The sequence below is a fragment of the Lepidochelys kempii genome, chromosome 25, assembly GCF_965140285.1.
Source record: "Lepidochelys kempii isolate rLepKem1 chromosome 25, rLepKem1.hap1, whole genome shotgun sequence".
NCBI classification, from domain to species: Eukaryota; Metazoa; Chordata; order Testudines; family Cheloniidae; genus Lepidochelys; species Lepidochelys kempii.
The window spans coordinates 18501152-18518948 of record NC_136404.1 but is presented as its reverse complement, the minus strand read 5'-3'; the positions used below and the strand labels follow the sequence as shown (position 1 = coordinate 18518948).

At 58.7% G+C, this 17797-nt stretch overlaps 1 protein-coding gene across 5 annotated transcripts in view; it reads left to right on the top strand.

The window, feature by feature from the left end:
• The window catches only part of PIK3R2 (phosphoinositide-3-kinase regulatory subunit 2), a 38403-nt gene that overhangs the window by 9150 nt on the left and 11456 nt on the right, over window positions 1–17797 (top strand). For 2 of the 5 annotated variants that reach the window (XM_073324587.2, XM_073324588.2), the window contains 5 exons: window positions 7031–7772; window positions 14568–14660; window positions 15352–15414; window positions 16612–16743; window positions 16922–17123. In XM_073324587.2, the coding sequence (XP_073180688.2) occupies window positions 7433–7772; window positions 14568–14660; window positions 15352–15414; window positions 16612–16743; window positions 16922–17123 (830 nt within the window). In that variant the 5' untranslated portion in view covers window positions 7031–7432. Of the gene's footprint in view, window positions 1–217; window positions 434–2728; window positions 4360–7030; window positions 7773–14567; window positions 14661–15351; window positions 15415–16611; window positions 16744–16921; window positions 17124–17797 lie in introns of those variants that run through there. The other 3 variants (XM_073324589.2, XM_073324590.2, XM_073324591.2) reach the window with 3 other exon arrangements.

The window sequence follows — 17797 nt, the reverse complement described above, 5'->3', positions numbered from 1 at the left end:
GACTTACCCTCCACGGCAGAGGAGAAACTGGCACATTCCTTGGCAGCTTGCACCCTTCCTGGCATGCAGCAGCTGCACGGCGCTGCTCAGACCCCCTGCTGCTGGGGCACTTGCCACCGCTTTGCTGACTCTTGGCTGTCCACCCACATCAGGCAGAGTTCAGAGGGGCGAGGGGCAGAAAGCTGAATTTAATCCTCTCCTTCTTTATGTTGTGGAGTATGAAGTAATATTTTCCTGGCTGGAGCTGGCTGAGTTCTGGAAGCGAGAGCTCTGTTCCGCTCGGCGGCTGCCATGCCAGGACAGCGTGAACTCGCGGTGCCCTTGCCTGGGCCGCAGCACTGTGGTTTGAGATGTGCCTTTCCTTCCACCGTACCACCGGCTTGCTCACATTCATCGTGTTCTTCTGGCATCGAGATTCTGGGATCCAAAACAGGTCAGAGCTTCTGCAGTTCTCAGTGGCGCTCCAAAGTGGCTCCCATCCTATAGCTTAGGATTTCTTGCAAAGTGGGGCAATTTTAAACAGTTTGCTGTAGCCCCCTCAATCAGAGAGGAAGGAGGGTGCCGTGGTTCGGGCTTATGCCCTAGGACATGGGAGACCTGGGTTCCAGCCCTTGCTCTGCCCCAGACTCCCTGTTTGACTAAAGCCGCTCGGAGCACTGGGGATAAGGACACTGATAAATACCTTGCAGATTGTGAGGCGCTCAGATGCTGCTGTAGTGGGAGTCAGGTGGGGCTGGACAGCAGTTTCCTCACCGCCCCAGTGCCGGGGCTCAGAGGAGGATTTCACTCTGGTGTTTTAAAGGTGCACTTTTATCGCAGTAGCCCCATAGGGGCCTCGTTGGGCCAGGTGCTGTTCAGACACATAGTACAGGATGGTCCTGCCCAAAGAGCTCGTGGTCAGTCTGTGCAGATTACGACCTGCTGCTCACCTCACAAAGCTGCCTGTGCAGGGGAGCTTTCTGTTCACGCTGTTTCACAGGGACAGCAAAGTTGCAGGATTACTGCAGGCTTCACTCTGCAGAGGCCTCAAGCAGCAGGTAGGGAGTCTGCACTTGGATATTGTGTGTGCTGTTTAACTGCTCTGGGTGTGTGACAGCCTCCCCGGCCAGAGGGGAATAGGGACTGCAGGCACGTCAACCAGTGGAGGGAAAGGTTCGCTGTATCCTCCACTGAAATGCTGCTGTGCAGCTCCGTACCCTGCACCCAGGGGACTCACAAGGGCTCTCCCTCTGCCTGCCACGGCGCCCCAGGGAGCTTCTCTTCCCCTTCTGCCGGGGTGGAAACACACTGGTGTGTCACAGGGCGGCTGTGCTTAAAATGCAGTCCTGGAAATGGCCTGCTTCGTGGTGTGCCGGTGGCCTGGGTGTGAATCTGGCACCTAATCAGCAGAGAGATTCCAGAGGAAGTGCCTCCCTGCAGTGGGTTGTCCCCTCCCACACCACCTGCATGCACAGTCTCCCAGGTCCTAGGTTTGGAGCCAAAGTTCTGGCAGGACTTGGCGCCTTGGTTAAAGTCACAAGCCCAGATCCAAACGAACCGGGGAGCCTTGCAGTAAGGCCAGTCTGCGTGGCTCCGTCACTACCCGCATCCAGGCTGATGGCAGCAAGGGATCCCCCACCATTTGGCGCTCGGGAGATGCCCATAGGGATGGGGTATAATGGGTGGCCCGTGAGGCCAGAGCTGAGGAGGCCTTAGGAGAGCCAGCCGCTGCAGGGGCACGCTGTCTTACCACTTCGCCCATGCCAAGGAGCCACTGTTGGGAATTAAACCCAGGAGGGCAAACCCAGAGCGCCTCTGGAGTGAGAGGTGTCGGTCCTGTGACAGTCTGTGGTTTGATTGGCTTAGAGGGCCAGCCTCAACCAATCGGAAGGCCCCCTCGTTTGGAAGAGGAAGCTCCTTTGTAATGAAACAGTGTGTTGTGAATTGCCCTGTCGCCCCATGTCTGGGGCGGGGGGGGCTGTGGATGCCACCCCATGGCCCTGTGTCTCGGGTTTACCAGGTTGTCATGTGAGGGGTCACAATGGGAAGAGGAATGGGCGGTGCCAGCAAGCATCCCTTGGGTGGAACTAACGATCCCAGAGGAAGAACTTGCAGTTCTGGCATGAACCTGGCCTAGCTGCAGTTAGGATGAGGCTGGCTGTGGTGGAAGCCTCGTTTGGGGTCCTGGGACAGATGCTGCTGGTTGGTGAGGCCAGCTGTAGATGCAGAGTGTCTTTTGCGTGACTTTTGGCCACTGGTGAATCATGAGCCTGTAGTCACAGAACTCAACAGCTAGGGAAGAACCGGCTCCTTCTAGGACCTGCCCCTGGGCGATGGTATGGCTGGGGTTTGCATGGAACATCATCGGCCCCTTTGGGGGCATCAGACTAGGGCAGAGCTTTGGGGGCATGAAATCCTAGACTGTGCCATGCAGACCGGGAAAGAGTCTCGGGGCCAGACGTTAAGGAAGGGAACGTCAGGACCCGAGGGTCCCAGAGCCTCAGCTCTGCACCAACTACATTAAGAATTCGCCCAGGTTCCCATGTGGGGGAGAGTTGGAGGTTTTGACAGGGGCAGTCTCCTTCCCCCAGCTGCACTTGGTGCGATGCAGTGGGGTTATCGCTGGGGAGGGTGGCACTTTGTCAGCCTGGTTCAGGTTTTGAATCTAACAGAACTCGCAGGTACCCAGCTCCTGGCTGAGAGGAGCCTTCACTTTGCTTAGCGGGAAGAGGGTGCAGATCGCTGCCAGACAAGTGAACTCATGGTTACAGACATTCTCCCCCTCACCTTATTTGCAGAGTCTTTCATGGCCATCACCTTGCTGTTTCCTACCCACCGTGTCTCCTCCTTGTGCGTCAGAACCCTGTCTGTTTCATAACCTGTTGGCCGCCACAGGTCTGATGATACAAAGTGGGGGGGGCCTTATAGAAGGTAGAAATGGGGTCTCTGAGCTGCATGCCCACTTGTTCTTGGGTCTGTGGAAGCTGGTTAACCTCTCTATAGCTGTCCTCGTCTGTGAGCTGCTGTGTTAACTCCCAGTCTGTAAAGCACCCTGAGACCTGCACGCATACAGAGGGGTGCTCCAAGGCTTCAAGCCAGTTCCCGCAGGATTAGAACAAAAGCACCAGCAGCTTTCAGTGGGGCTGGCATCGGAGTCCAGAGGGGGGATGTTCAGGGTTTGAGATGTCCTGGGTCCTGGTGAACGTAACACAGCTGTCTTGTCTGTGTACCAACATGGAGCCTTTGGGTGTGAGTAACTGAGTGGTTTGTCATTCTTTCTCCCAGGGTTCCCAAAGCCTGTGTCAGGAAAGCGCTTGGATTTGGGCAGAGAGCTAATGCTGTTCTGGGGCTGGAGTGGAGCTCATTGCTTTTGAGAGCAAAGGGGAAATGGGGTGTGGTGCTTGGAAAAAGGTGTCTGTAAACACCCCCCTGCCCCAGTGATACCAGATATCCAGGGTGCTCTTGCGGCCGCATGACAGTAACTTGGATACTCTGTTGGGCGCAGAGGCTGAGTTGTCTTGGGGAAGCTGGAGGCAGCTGGTGTCTGGATAAGTCCCACATGAGTGAGCACAGAACCCTGAAGGGGAAATGGTAAGAGCTGGACGTGGGACTGGCGCAGTGAGGTCTGACTGGGCCCATCAGTCTGACGAGCTCCTGGGATCAAAATCCTGACCCTGAGCGGGACTCTTGTGGGTTCAGAATGAGCTTTCTGCTCTCACCAGGAACTTGGTAACTGACAGACACTTTGATGTTACCACATCATTCATTTGGTGTCCCTGCATACTAACCCAGCCCAGCTGGGGGCCAATGGCCAGCCCCAAACAGACCCATCTCTCTTGGTCAGTAGCGGCTCTGCAAAAACACATGGCTTTCTCACAGGGCAAATTTAAAACATCCATGCATTTCTAATTATGGGACGGAGCCTCCTCGTGCCTCCATCTCAGCAGCGTTTGTTTACTCCTAAAAATAGCTCTGGCTTTTGCTAGCTGGGTTCGTGCTGGGGGCTAATCAGATGCCCGCTGTCGAACGGGCTGGTTCCTGTGACCTTCAGAAGTGCTGCTCCGAATGCTGTCAGCGTGACTCCATAGAGACGGGGATGTGCCATCTGAGCGCACCTCGCACAGTCTCCACTGCTCCTGTAGCACCCGGAGGTTCAGGCAGGGTCAGGGCTCTATTCTGCTGGGCACTGGGTGAAGGGGGTGTGGAGATGGTTCCTGCCCGGAACGCCCTGGGCCAGCACCGTAGCCATTCTGCACTCCCTCCGTGGCTGGCTTCCAAGCTTGTGCGCGTCTTCTGCCTGCAAAGAGAACTTGTCCGACGCCAGGGTCGGAGGGCCAGTGAAATCTGGAACCCTGGCAGGAGCTGGACTCAGTGCAGATGGTGAGCAGCTGGAGGAGCTAACTAAGAACAACAGCAAAGGGAACAGAAACCAGAAGTAATGCAGAAACAGAAGCCATGCAGTAATGTCCCGTGGGAAGGCAGGGAGCCCTGTCACTTGGGACACAGACTGCTCAAGACGGCCCCTAGGAATAGAGCGAGCCTGCACTACGGTGGGGGGGGGGGGGATGGGCCCTGCTAGGAGTCCTCCCTCTCCAGGTTAGCTAATTCAAAAAGCAGAAACCTCAGCAGCCATAAATGGGGGCTAGTCCCTTCCCCAGCACAGTAGCTGGGGGCCAAAGCTACCTAGTGGAGCATGGCGATTAAAGGGCCAAATGTGCTTTAGCTGTGGGGACGCTGCTGGCTGCAGCCCATGTGCCCTGCCACAGCATATCTGGTCTGCAGTGCAAATGTTTGCAGCTGTCAGATGCCAACAGGCTGCAGGTGGGTGGCTCCAGGCTGCTCCTGCCTCCCCTCTGCATCCTGAGAGCATGTGGGTCCTGCAGGCTTTGTTCTAACACACATCTTACGATCGGCTTAAAGCCAGATTAGTTAAACGTGTGCCGGCTAGCTTCATTTAGCTTGTGCCAGGAAACGTATTGATGCAAGGACTCAAGTGGTTATCCCACTTACTGGGTAGCTGCCCCTCTGTCCCCTCCCACCTGGAGCACACCCCCTTTGTGGTGGGATCCCATAATTCTGCCATGCTTGGCCAGGGCCTGGGCTGCAGTCCCCTGCGATCGCTGGCTGAGACCCTGCAGCTCTCTTCCCACCGGGAGCACTGCCCGTGGTTCATACGGTGGCCAAGCACAGCGGTCCTTAGCTAGAACCAAAGCATTTTGAAGCCACCAGACTGGACACGGAGCTGTTGCCTGGCCCCTTCCTTGCCTGAGAGGGGCTTTTAACCCTTTAGGGTTCTTCTGTGTGCCAGGCTTCCAGCTTTGGCAAAACCAGCCTTGTCAGAGGCAGGATCCTTGATGCTAACAGCTGCCCCTTTGTCTTTCAGTTGGGTGCTGAAGGATGCTTATCTAGATCTGTTGTGTTGCTTTCCTGTTTAGGTAGCTCAATAACGTGGCCAATACGAACACCCCTGAGTTACACAGCACTGTAAAAAGAAAAGGAGTACTTGTGGCACCTTAGAGACTAACCAATTTATTTGAGCATGAGCTTTCGTGAGCTTACCTCCCTGCCCAGGTTGTGTGCATGCAGATAACCCGACCTGCTCCTGGGGGTGGCTGCAAGAGGAAGATGGAGCTAGTGTCAGATGGCTTCTGGCATGGACCTCTCAAAAGCAGCTTGAGTAGCTAATAGGAATGGCATCTGGAATTCCCAAAGACATTGAAGACTGGAGGAATTCCGATTTGAACTGCTCTCGGTAGCTGCAGACATTCTAGTGCCACTATCGGTTTTGATTCAGCTGCATGTCCTGTAGAAACGCCGCGTCTTACCCCGAGGGAAGCGGAGTCAAATGGGAAGCTTGGGCACAGCTGGTTGGAAGTGCTGTACGGGTGTGTGGGCATGCCATCGTTTCTCATTGGACTCAAATGATTGACATCTATTCTCTCCAAATTAAAATGCTGTTAAAAGTTTGTTCCTTTTGGCTGCTTTCTGGGTCAGGCAGGCCCCATGTTCTTCTGCTCTTTGTATTTTTGAATCACTTAAAGGCAACTGGTGGCTCTCAAATTTGAGTAGAGTTGAGGGCGTTAACAATTCATTTCTTCCTAACTCCCTCCCCCCTCACCTCCCTCTGTCCAAGAAAAATCTCCTCTCCCCCACATCGCAGGCACTCGCACTAGGTATCCAGCAGCAGAAGTGGTTTTGCTTCAACCTAATCTTTGAACCTCTTCTGTGTGGCAGCTGCCAGGCATTTGCTGAGCCTGTAGACTACAGGTGCAGAGACTTAGGCCACGTCTACGCTCTGGACCCTGCAGCTGGACTGGTGTAGCACCCTAGCGTGGTGATGCCCGACGGTGATGAAAGGGGTTTTTCCATCACCGGTGATGATCCACCTTTCCAGGTGTTCGGTGGAAGAATTGTTCTGCTGATACAACCCCATCTGCACTGGGGGTTAGGTTGGCATAGCTACGGCTGTGGCTATGTCGATGTAACTTTTCTGTGTAGGCCAGGCCTTCGTGGTGGTGATCTCCAGAGATTTCTTAGTGCACAGGAAAACATACATTTGTGAAACGTGTATTCCGTTTGACACAAGAAGGAAATTTGGTGTCAGGTTCTGGGTGGCTTGGAGGGCTCCTTTATCTGTTTGTAAACGTTGCTGTGTAAAAGATCATGCAAACAGGAAAACAATGAATTACTTTTCACAAAGTGCTATCAAAGAGAGCAAACTGCAGACAGGCAAACAAGGCCCTGTGTTCTCTTTGTCTTGCAGTTACCTTGGGGTTGCAAGTCCCAGGCAACAGAGTGATCCTGCAGTGAGCAGGGGCTTCTCTCATGCTTTTGCAGTTTATGGAGCAAGTCAGTCCCATGCTCTGATGTTCCTGTGCTTGGGATCCAGGTGTCAGTAAAGGACTGACTTGATTGCCTAGTGCCTGGAGTTTGTTTTACTGAAGTGGTTAGCATGGCGGGAGCCGTTTGGATGTTGGGGGCATGACAGGAAGGGCCATGCTCTGGAGCATTTGGCCGTGACCTAACAGACCCTCGTTCTTCCCCCTTCCAGGTTCTGGGAAGAGAAGCGGGAGCACACACCATGCTTGGCTGGAAACACGCTGTCCCCTCGCCCTACGGACCCTGACACACCTGCCCCCTTCTAGGACTGCAGAGCCCTGAGCTGCCCCTTTCTTTGCTGCATGCCCAGTCACGAGTGCTGGATTATGTTCGTCGCATTCTCCCTCTGCTCCATCATTTGGTTGAATCGTGGCTTCAAGTTAAGGAAAAGGGGCTGCACTGCAGCGTGCGTGGGCGGGGCTGTCCTCACCAGGCTTTGCTCATCCTGGCTCGTGCAAAGATGTTAAACCCACAAAGAATGGTGCAGGGCGAGAGCAGTGCCTGAGCCCCCTCCCCGCCTCTCCACGTCCCGAGCAGCTGGCCCCGGCACCAGCTGCCCTGTGCAGCAGAGAAGATGGGCAGCACCGAGGGCTTTCAGTACCGCGCACTCTACCAGTACTGCAAAGAGCGTGACGAGGACATCGACCTGCTCCCCGGGGACGTCCTGGTGGTGAGCAAAGGAGCCCTGCAGGCCCTGGGCTTCAAAGATGGAGACGAGCAGACGCCCAACCAGATTGGGTGGATCCCAGGCATCAATGAGCGCACCAAGCAGAAAGGGGATTTCCCTGGCACCTATGTGGAGTATATTGGGCCCGTGAAAATCTCCCTCCCTTCCCAGAGACCCAGGGTGCAGAGACCGCTGCCAGCGACTCCTGGGGCCAGCACCTCCCGCATGCAGGAGGTGCTGGAGCAAGGTAAGCCCTACCCTGCACAGCAGGGTCTCACTAAGGTGAAGGTATAAGGAAGTACGGCTTCTCTGCCTCCTCCTGGCCCGCAGAGGCTCCTCCTCTCCAGTGAGGTTGAGAGTGGAACATGCTGTGGGGTGCTCTAGTGGTTAGAGCAGCAGGCAGGGGGCCAGGACTCCTGGGTTCCAGTCCCAGCTGTAGGCCCTCATGTGCTCAACCCCCTGCCCCGCCCCTCCTTAGCAAATTGAGACTGCGCCTTCCAGGGCTGCTGAGGGTTAATCCGCTTGTGTGGAGCCTGCTGGAGGTGCTGATCGTGTAGATGCATTCGTGATAAAATCCCCACCTCTGGGGAGGTGTGGGCTGGGCCCCCCCTGCCGCTGTTGCTCAGCTGCGGTTTTACTCTCACAGCTCAGGCTGGGTGGTATCATGTGAGCTCTTTCCCTCACCCCATGGCCTCTAATCCCAGACAGGCCCAGAGATGCAGGCATCCAAGGGGGGCTGTGTCAGATGCAAGTCCTGGGATGGATTTCCATCCTGCTGAAGCACCCTCCCTCCCAGTGCTGCTGCACCTGCATCCCATGCCAGCCACAGGAGCCGTCGTGTGCACCCAGCCCCCGGCCTTGAGCTTGTGCAGGTGCTAAATAGCCTCTCTGACCAGGCTGTCCTGAGTACGCTGCCCAGCCAGTCGTGAGTCACCCCCCCGTGGTTTTCAGCTGCGTTTGAACTTGGTCAGCCGCAGTGTGCCCCAGCCACCCAGTGCAGGGCAGTTGGCCAGCCCCTGGAGCCCCTAGGCAGCATGTCCTGCCCCATGCGGTGCTGTCTGTGTGCGAGGGCCCTGCACACGAGGACTGTGATGGCACACTCCGGGCGTGGGCACAGTGTGCCTGCCCGGGCGTGCAGGGCTGTATGACCTGACCATGCTGCTCTGTGTCTAGCCAAGAGCACAGAAGGAAGTTTTTCTGTTAATCCTGGCGAGGCCCCAACTGTGGGGGTGGGGAAGGCGGTGTCGGGGGAGGAGGATGGGGTAGATGGAGGTCCTGCGGGGGGGGGGGAGGTGGTGTCGGGGGTCGGGGGGGAGGACAGGGAAGGTGCGGGTCCAGCGGGGGGGAAGGCGGTATCGGGGGAGGACGACAGGGAAGGCAGGGGTCCGGTGAGGGGGGAGGTGGAGGGGAAGGTAGTGTAGAGGGGGGAGGACAGGGAAGGTGGGGGTCCCGCGTGGGGGGAGGAGGACGGGGAAGGCAGGGGTCCGGTGGGGGGGGAGGTGGAGGGGAAGGTAGTGTAGAGGGGGGAGGACAGGGAAGGTGGGGGGTCCAGCGGGGGGGGAGGATGGGGAAGGCGGGGATCCGGTGTGGGGGAAGGAGTAGAGCAGCTGTGGGCCCCCATGGCGCAGCAGAGCATGTCTCGTTGGGGAGAGGGCGCAGCAAGGGGCATGGGGGACAACACCCCCTGCAGCAGGAATTCAGGTTCCCGCTGACCCTCGGAGCGCTGCCTTTCCGTGCGCTGGGTGCTGCCCCGTTCCGCGAAGCTGCTTCTGTTCTGCCAGCAGCGCCTGTGTGGGCAGGGGCCGTGCGGCTCTGGGTGGCAGGAGAAAGATCCGTGGCCCGATGACTCCTGCTCACAAGCTGCAGGTCCACGGGCTTCCCTCCAACCCAGGGCTCGTTCCACATCGGGTGTGCTGGCCTCATTGGCCCGCAGGCCTCGCTCTCCTCGTGAGGCAGCGCGGCCTCCCTGTCCCCAGCAGGCCTGGCGGAGGTGCGCTCGGCCAGATGGCCCTTGCGCTCCGCGCCGGACGAGCAGGTCAGCCCAGGGGTGCTGGCTGGGGCTGTGCGATGGGGTGGAATGTACGGGACCAAACTCCTGGCCTATTCTGGCTGGAAAAGGGGCCAGAAATACGGCCCGTGCCTCCAGACCGGGGAGTGCTGGACCCTTTGAGGACCAGGACTCGGCCGGCGCTCTGACGCGTCCCCTCGGGCTGGCCCCAGCCTGTAGCCAGAAGAGAGCGTGTGCGCCCAGATCCAGGGAGTTCTGGCTGCTCTCCACATCTCAGCATGGGGCTGTATTTGAGTTGAAACAGGAAGGTGAAGGAAGGTCCGGGGAAGCAGCTCTGAAATTCCTCATGCACTCTAAAGGGGCCGTTCATCTCCTCCTCCTCCTCCTCCCCTGGTGAGCAGCTCTGCAGAGGGAGACTCATTTCAGACTTGCGAGGGCACTTTATGCCCAGCAGGGCGGGGCAAATGGTTGGAGATTGAGACAAACGTCTTGTGAGAAATCCGTCTTTAGGAAGAGGCCGTGGTAGGATTGGTCTGTCGCACGCGTCGCATCACTGCGGAGCCCCGTCGTCTGCTCATTAACCATCTCGGTAATTGTACTGTGGGGGGCTGGAGCTGGGGGCTCGGAGCCGGGATTCCTGGGCTCTGTTCCAGCTCTGCCACTGGCTCAGGGTGGACAAGCCCCTTACCCCCGCCCCCCTCCTTGCACCTGTGTGAGGCGTGCCTGTGGGGAGAGGGTAAGTGACTGGGGGTGAAAGGCGCTCATGGGCACAGGGGCTTTGGTGGTAGCAAGGAGATAAGGGGGCTGTTTTCGTCACACTGCATCTGGTGTGAGCGGCAGCCCCCGGAGTGAGGTGGCTTAGCCGGTGTTTGCGGTCTGTGAGGCGCGCGCGTGCGGAAAGGGTACCTCGGGAATGTTTCCGCTGCTGCCGTGTGAGCCGCCGTGGTCCCTCCCCAGCCTGGAGATGCTGGCGGCTGCTGCTTTCTGAAGCAGCACACTCCAGGCCGGCCACGTGGGGAGTCTCTGCAGTTGCCCTCTGGAGCCCTTCCAGTCGCTCTGGGAGCCTTGTGCAGTCCCCAGCAGCTCTAGGTCTGGCTCTCTCCGGTAGCGGCCTGGGCTGTGCCAAGCTCCCCAGAGTCCGATGGCTTCCGGCCCTGAGCCGTGCTGCAGCCTGATGCACATTCCTCCTTAGAGCGCCTCCAGAAGGCCCCTCAGTGATGCAGCCCTGTTCTTAAGCCATTTGATGAGATTAATAGCCCCTGGGCGTGATTCCCAGTGACGCCATCCCTGCACTTCAGTGGGGGATGGGGGCTTTAACCTGCCTTTCACTTGCTCCATGTATTCTATGGCTGTGCAAGGCCTGACCCCCCCAGTAGAGCAGCCCCGAGGGGGCTCTGAGTTACACTGCTTTCTGCGGCCCATAAGCGCCTAGGGGAGCAGAGAAAGCTGCAATGCAGCAGACTGTGGCTATGCCCCCTATGCTGAGGGCTGGGAGCAGAACCCCTGCACCTTCTCCATGCAATTGGGGGAGATCCCTGCGCAGGGATGGCCTTGGGGAGCTGTGTGTACCCACTTTAAGGCTCCTTTGTGTTGCCTGATCTCCACTGCAACTCTCCCTTCTTGCTTTTCACTCACCCTCACATCTGGGATTGGGAGCGTCAGGGACTGGAATGTGAGCACTGCATCCTGTCTCCTGAGGCCTGCCCCAGAGTGGTGGGCTCGGTAACATTAGTGGGGTCCCTGCAAGATTCACAGCAGCTTTGGAAACGGTCAGGTGCCAACAAACGTCTCCGGGGCACATTGGACTCTTGAGAGGATTCCGGCACGGGCATGACGGTGGAGACGCCTCTGAAGTCTGCGTATCGGGTCTAGTGGCACCATTGGCAGCATCCTCGTTGTGAGTGCAGAGGGTAACCTGTCCGTGTCGCAGGAGTTCAGGTGTTGTGGGGCTGCAGAGCAGAGCCCCCCCTGGGGTCACCACCCCAGAGCCCACTTAGTGCCACCCAGCCTGGGCACTTGGTCTCTGCCTGTCCCACGTTCTGTCGTAGGCAGCTGGCAGGACTGCAGTGCCCTCCTGGACTGAACTAGCCCCTTACAAAGAGCCCTGCAGAGACACAGTACTGAGCGACTGGAGAGCTGCGCTGACCTCTTTCCTGAGAACACAGCGGGCATGGTTGGGGGCTGCCCCTCTCTCCCCTCCTGGCCTTAAAGCTTAGCCAAGGAGCCCAGATGAAGGGTCACAAGCAGTTCCTGGTCTGGGGCGAGGGACCAGTGTCTGAAATGGGCAACCAGGTGACAAGTGGCGGCCACCCCAGGATCCTCTAAGCAGCCGCCCTGCCCCAGGTGAATGCCCAGGGCTCAGTGTGGCTATGTCCTGGCGGGCAGTGAGCGTTTCTGGCTAGGGACTGTATGTGGGAGTGCCCCCTCCGCCCTTGCTGCAATGCTGATGGCCGCAGGAGGCGGGTCCTCAGCCAGCCAGGACCCACCACCTGGAAGGACTCCAGAGGGAGGGGCCTTGTGTAGCTTGGGCTCGGGGTGACGCTGCAGCTCTGGACCTACCTGGTGACTGCTTCAGCTGAATGCAGGGAGCCTGGGTGCCCAGGAGGGCCAGAGAGACGAGCCCTACTGTGACCCTGCATTCATAGCTCCTGAGCATGAGAGCTTGTAGCCAGGAACCTTGAGTCTCTCTCACATGTGGTGAGTTGCTGGGTCTGCCTGCATCTCACAGGCCAGGAGCTGAGGGCAGGGCTTGCCCTGGGAGAGTCTCTGCAGCAGCCCCAGGTTGCAGTCTGGATGGCACACTAATGGGCATGGCTTAGCATTCGTGCACAGAACACAATAGCTTGTCTGGGACTGCCAGTAACCCTGGCCCTGGGGCCGAGGCTGGTTTGGCGCCAGCAGCATGTGGGTGCACTGAGGGAAGGCGGGCAGTGCCTTAAAGCCCCTACATCTTGCAGAATCCAGCTTTCCCATGGGTCTAAATCTCCCATTTCTAGCCCTGATGCTTCCCGGGTCCAGGAGTGAGGAGCCAGAGAGCTCTGAGAGCTGTTCATGGAGCTCGTAACAGTAACAGACTGGGTGAAGCCAAGCACTAGCCCCCATAGTCTGGATGGGCTGGGAGCCTGTGGAAGTGTGTTCGGGTCTGGCAAACATCCTGACACACCCAGGTTCTGACTCAGTGACTGTGATGGGCATGTTCCCAAATAGTCACTGTGTTCTTCATCTGTAACCAGCTTCGTTCCCAGAGCCCTGCCCATGGGGCCTTTTCTTATGTGAAGGAAGAAGCCCTACGGTAACGCACTGTTTGGCCCTGGGATGGCTGTGCCACGCAGCTGCAGGGCCTGCAATTCAGCAGCCTTCTGCTTGCATCCCTGATGTGGCCGGGCGGTCCAGCACCACTGCAGGGCCCAGCATGCTTGGGGATTTCACGCTGAGACCTGTAATCTCTGTGGCCTGCTTCCACACTGAAGAGGGAGGTTCCAGACATCAGTTCTCTGGGAGCTGGCAAATTGGCATGGTGTGACCCCTCTGCGTACCCAGCAGACATCGCGATTAACGTGCCCAAGCATAGCACTGGAGCAGGGTTTCCTGACTCGCTGCTGAGCATGTGTGTGGAGACAGGCTCCTGTTAGCTACAGTCCAGACACTAAGCAGAAGCAGGGACAGTCTTGGAACCCTACAGTGCTGCCGTGGCCTGAAGCAGGGCCTTGGTGTGTGTGTAGCAGTCGTATGATCAATTGGTATCTGCGGTCAGGGCAGGGGGGTGGGGGTCTCCTGACTGATCCTCCAGCCTCTGGGAAGGGTGAGGGGGGACCTGGGCCTGGGTCTCTGCAGGGAGTGCTGAGTAGCAGCTCCTGCCTGCAGGAGGCAAAGGGCCAGTTTCCATGTTTAACAAGCAATCAAGGGCAGGAATGTGCTGACATGGCATTCTCTCTGGATCTGAGGATTAAGCCTGGCTCCCTGCAGCCAGCTCCTCCCCCCCACTCCCCAGATCCGCCAAGCCCCCCCTTAGCAGCCAGGGCCAGGCACTAGATCTGGGCCTGGAAGGTTTGGATGCTGCATTAACCCTTCCTGTGCCTGGTTGGGTCAGTCTGGCAGGAGTTCGAGTTTCTCTCCCCCTTGGCTGGGACTGGGTTAATTCTCGCAGGGCGCGTGGCTCTAAGGAGTGAAGTAGGGGAGGGTTTTATCCTTCCCCAGTACGTCCCCCTCCCTCCTGCCATTGCATAATTTTGCTAGATTAAAACTTCCCACCAGTGAGCCCTGGCTACCGGGAGAGACGCAAACCGCACCCTGAGGATCAGCTGGCCTGGGGTCTGACCCAGACCCAGCCTGGGCTGTGCTTAGTCGGCGACACAATGGGGCTGGTTCCTCTGAGTGTCTGGTCCAGTCCGGTTCTGTCGCGGGGTGCGTACGTGCCTCGCCACCGCTTCCTAAACGCCTGAGCTTCAGGAAATTATATCCCTGCTTGCAAAAGAATTGTAGCATTGCTCTCTGCCAGGAAGAGGCTGGAGCAGCTCTGGCTCCACATGGCCCCTCTCTCCTCCCCCTGCCCCAAGTCAGCCTGCCCTAAGTGGAAAATAACTTAGCCCTCCCCTGAGCACCAGCCCCACCCTGGGGGCCCTCCCTGCCATCCTTCCCCCAGCCCTCCATCGGCAGGCGGGGGCACCTCCCAGGCCCTTGGCTCACTGCTAGCATGAGGCCAGCCAGAATCAGTGCCTGGTTGCGCCAGGTCCTGGACAGGCAGGAGGAGAAGCTCCCTGACCCAAGGGCTTGCCCCCAGGGCACTGGGTGGGCTGTGGTACCTTGGCTTGCTGAGTCCCTGCTGAACGAGCCAGCTGCTGACCTGCTCCTGTGTGCTGGAGTGTGGGGGCTGCCCCTCCCCAATGGGGAGGCAACCTGGCTGCGGGCCCAGCAAGCCTGTGCGGTGGGTTGGAAGTGAGCCAGGCAGTCAGAATCAGTCCTGTGGCCTCAGCCTCTGGCTGTCAGGTGCTACATGGGCTCTAACTGCCTGCTCTCCCCTGCTGTCTCCATCAGCATGGCTCCTCCCGGACCTGGCGGAGCAGTTCACCCCCCCTGAAGTCGCGCCCCCGCTTCTGCTGAGGCTGGTGGAAGCCATTGAGAAGAAAGGTGAGAGGGGAGGGGAGGGGGCTGGTGTCCTGAGCCCCCGTGTGAGGTAGCAAAGGGGCAGCATCCATTGTTAACCCCTTCTCTGCCAGGGCTCCCTCCGGGCACAGCTACTCCACTGAGCCGCTGGAAAGCGGGGCCAGGAGTGCCTGGCAGGCGGCAGGGAGCCGTGAAGCCGGACACGCTGGCAGCCTGGCAAGTTCTCGTTATCAGGATGGGTTTAGTCTGTGTCCTGTCAGCCCAGCTGGTGCCACCTCAGCATGAACTCGCCATGGGACTAGCTATACGCAGCAAGTTCAGGCAGTGACCCTTGGCCCACCTTGGCGGCCGCTGGCCCAGGAACCCTGTGCTAGTCCAAGGCTGGCAGGTGGCTAGTTGTTTGGAGGCCAGGACTTAGGCTGGGTTTCCTAACGGATTGTGCCATCACCTCGGGGAAACAGCAAATGCTCTGTCTCTGGAGTCTGTTAAAACAGCCTGATCCAAGGCTGGTTAGCCCCGGTTCAGCTGACGTGAGTCAGAGTCTGCAGATCAGGACATGGCTGGTGGGCAGGGAATGGAGCTAGCGTTCCTGCCGCAGGGCTGTAGCTCCCTTGGGTTAATAACTGCTGTGGCTGCAGCTCAGAGATTATCAGCACTGCTGAAGTGGCTGCCTCTATTCACAGAGCTAACATAAACCGTCCTGCACTTCCCACAGGCTTAGACAGTGAGATGTTATACAGGACGTCTGGCTCGGAGTTGAGACAAGCGCTGAAGACCGGTAAGAACCAGTTCTGTACGGAGGGGAGGCGAGCTGGGTCAGATGGATGAGATTAGTGGACGTGACCGTGCCAGCAGTAATGAAATGCAGGCCAAGCTTGTCTTCTGTCCTCGGCAAGTGGTAACTCCCCAGCAGCCGGTGAAGGACGGGCCCGTCTTGCTGTGTTGGTGTCATTGCACGTAAGGGAAGCCAGCAAGTGTCGCTTCCGAGGCGGTTGCACTTTCCTGCAGTTTGGCAGGAGGAGGAGGAGTCTTGTGCAAGGGAACGTGGACACGAGTTCTGCTCTTTGGTTGTGGGGCATGGAGCTGACGTCGCAAGCCAGCTCCTCCTGGATCTCCTGCTACACACTGAGTGTGGTGAGCCCGGTCCCCTCCCCAGTCAACTCCGTGTTGATGGCCATGCTCCCACGCTCCCCTGGCAAAGGGCTAAATGCTGCTTCCTCAGCTCCAGGCTGTCCCAAACCACGAATAAGCCAGAGATCAGCTCAGCCATGTCACTTGCGTTTGCTCACTTCCTGCACGTGCAGCTACCATGGCAGCTGATCTCACTGTGCCGGCTGCCCTCTTGGCTGGGCCCTCGGAGTCCTGGTTTCAGGGAGACAGTTCCCTGCCCTCCGCCGGACTGGGGTGCAGCCACCTGGAGGTGGCTGCTGCTGTGTTGCCCCAGGGCTGCCCGATCCTCCTCCTTGTGGAGAGGTCTAAAAATGCAAAGGCCCTAAACCAGCTGCGGCAGGGAGTCTCTGGCCTGCCCGACGCCCGCTCCCTGCCGAGCAAAACCAAGCTCCAGGGTCCTCTGGTGTGAGAGGAGAGTAGCGAGCCTTTGTGCTCATGCCAGTGGAGTTGCACTGGGCCGCGTGGGATTTGCAGAGCTCCTGTCAGGGCTGGGGCGGGGCTGCTGCAGTCTGCGTCACAGCGAGGCCTGTATGCCGCAGGTCCCTGGGGATGGGAATCAGAGAGCATGTCTGTCCTTGGCAGCTCTGCCCTGTGCTGGGCCTTGAGGGACCCCGCCCATATGCCACCCCCTTGCTGTGCCCCAGCAGCAGCCACTGTTGTGGATTCTGGGGTGTCTCATGCCCCCAGGTTCCACGCTGGGGAAACTCCAGATACATCCTTCAAAGCTGAGCTGGCCAGAGAGCTGCCAGGGGCTGCCGTGTGTGAGCCCCGGCACTCGCTGGAAGGGTCTGTTTGCTCTGTGCAGATTGGGTGCTGGGTGACGTGGAGCCATTCGACGTGCATTCCCTGGGTGAGGCGCTGCGAGGCTTCCTGCAGGATCTGCCTGCTCCTGTGGTCCCGACATCTGTGCATGGCGAGATCCTGTGCATCCTGCAGGGTAAGGGCTGTGCTGCAGGGGGTGGGGAAGGGCATTGATGGGCTCCAGGGCACAGTTGGTGATAACCCTGGTGCACAGAGGCAGGTGGATTACAGAGCAGCCCGTATGCACTGGGAGCACTGGGGAGTGAGGCAGGCCTGGCCCCTGCCCTTCCAGCGTGTCTCTTGCTTCTCTCCAGAGATCCCACAGACAGAGAGCTGCAGGAAGCAGCTGCTGCTGGCGCTGGAGTCTCCTGCGGTCCCTCTCCAGAACCTGCTCACCTTGCAGTTCCTGCTCCACCACCTGGGGAAGGTGTCCCAGCAGGCCGAGAGCAACGGCCTCCACCCTCGGGCCCTGGGCGAGATCTTCGGCCCTCTGCTGCTCCGGCTGCCTGGCACCAGGTACGCGGGCTGGGGGTTTGCGTCTCACCAGAGGGCAGATGGGTGAGAGCAAGACATGGCTGGTGGTGCTCTGCCCCGGGAGCCAGCCTGCCAGCTCAGCTCACGCTGCCGTGGGCCAGGTCTCTGAGCTAGGGGTGTGCAGGAGCCCAGAGTGTGGCTGAGGGCCCTGTACTCGACGTCCTGCATGGTGACACTTTGCAGACAGTGGCCCCTGACCTTACTCTGTCACACCCAGATCACGCTGCCTCCTGCACCAGCATCAAGGGGAGACAAATGGGGTCGGCCCCTCGCTGGTGGTCTGTAAAGAGACCCTGACTTAGCCCCGCCGGAAATAAACTGCTGGTATGAGCAAGGGGCGCAAAGCCCAACTGTAACAGCCAGTGCCTCCCCATGGCCTCTGGCAGCTCCACCCCGCAGCTGAGTACCTGTTCAACCCTAGAGTGGGGAGCTGGGGCCACAGGTTGTAGGCAGAGTTGGGACTAGAAAGTGGGGCAGACCCTGCATCTGTCTGTCAAGGAGCACCTTGCTAGCTTGGTGAGTTGGGGACAGTAGAATGAAGTCCCATCCCCCCAACCCCCCACCCCGGGGTTACAGGCTGTCCGGATAATGCAGCATGCTGCACTGCTCATCTGAGCGTGCACCCTAGAGCCTGGGGGGGGTGCTGGGGCAATGAA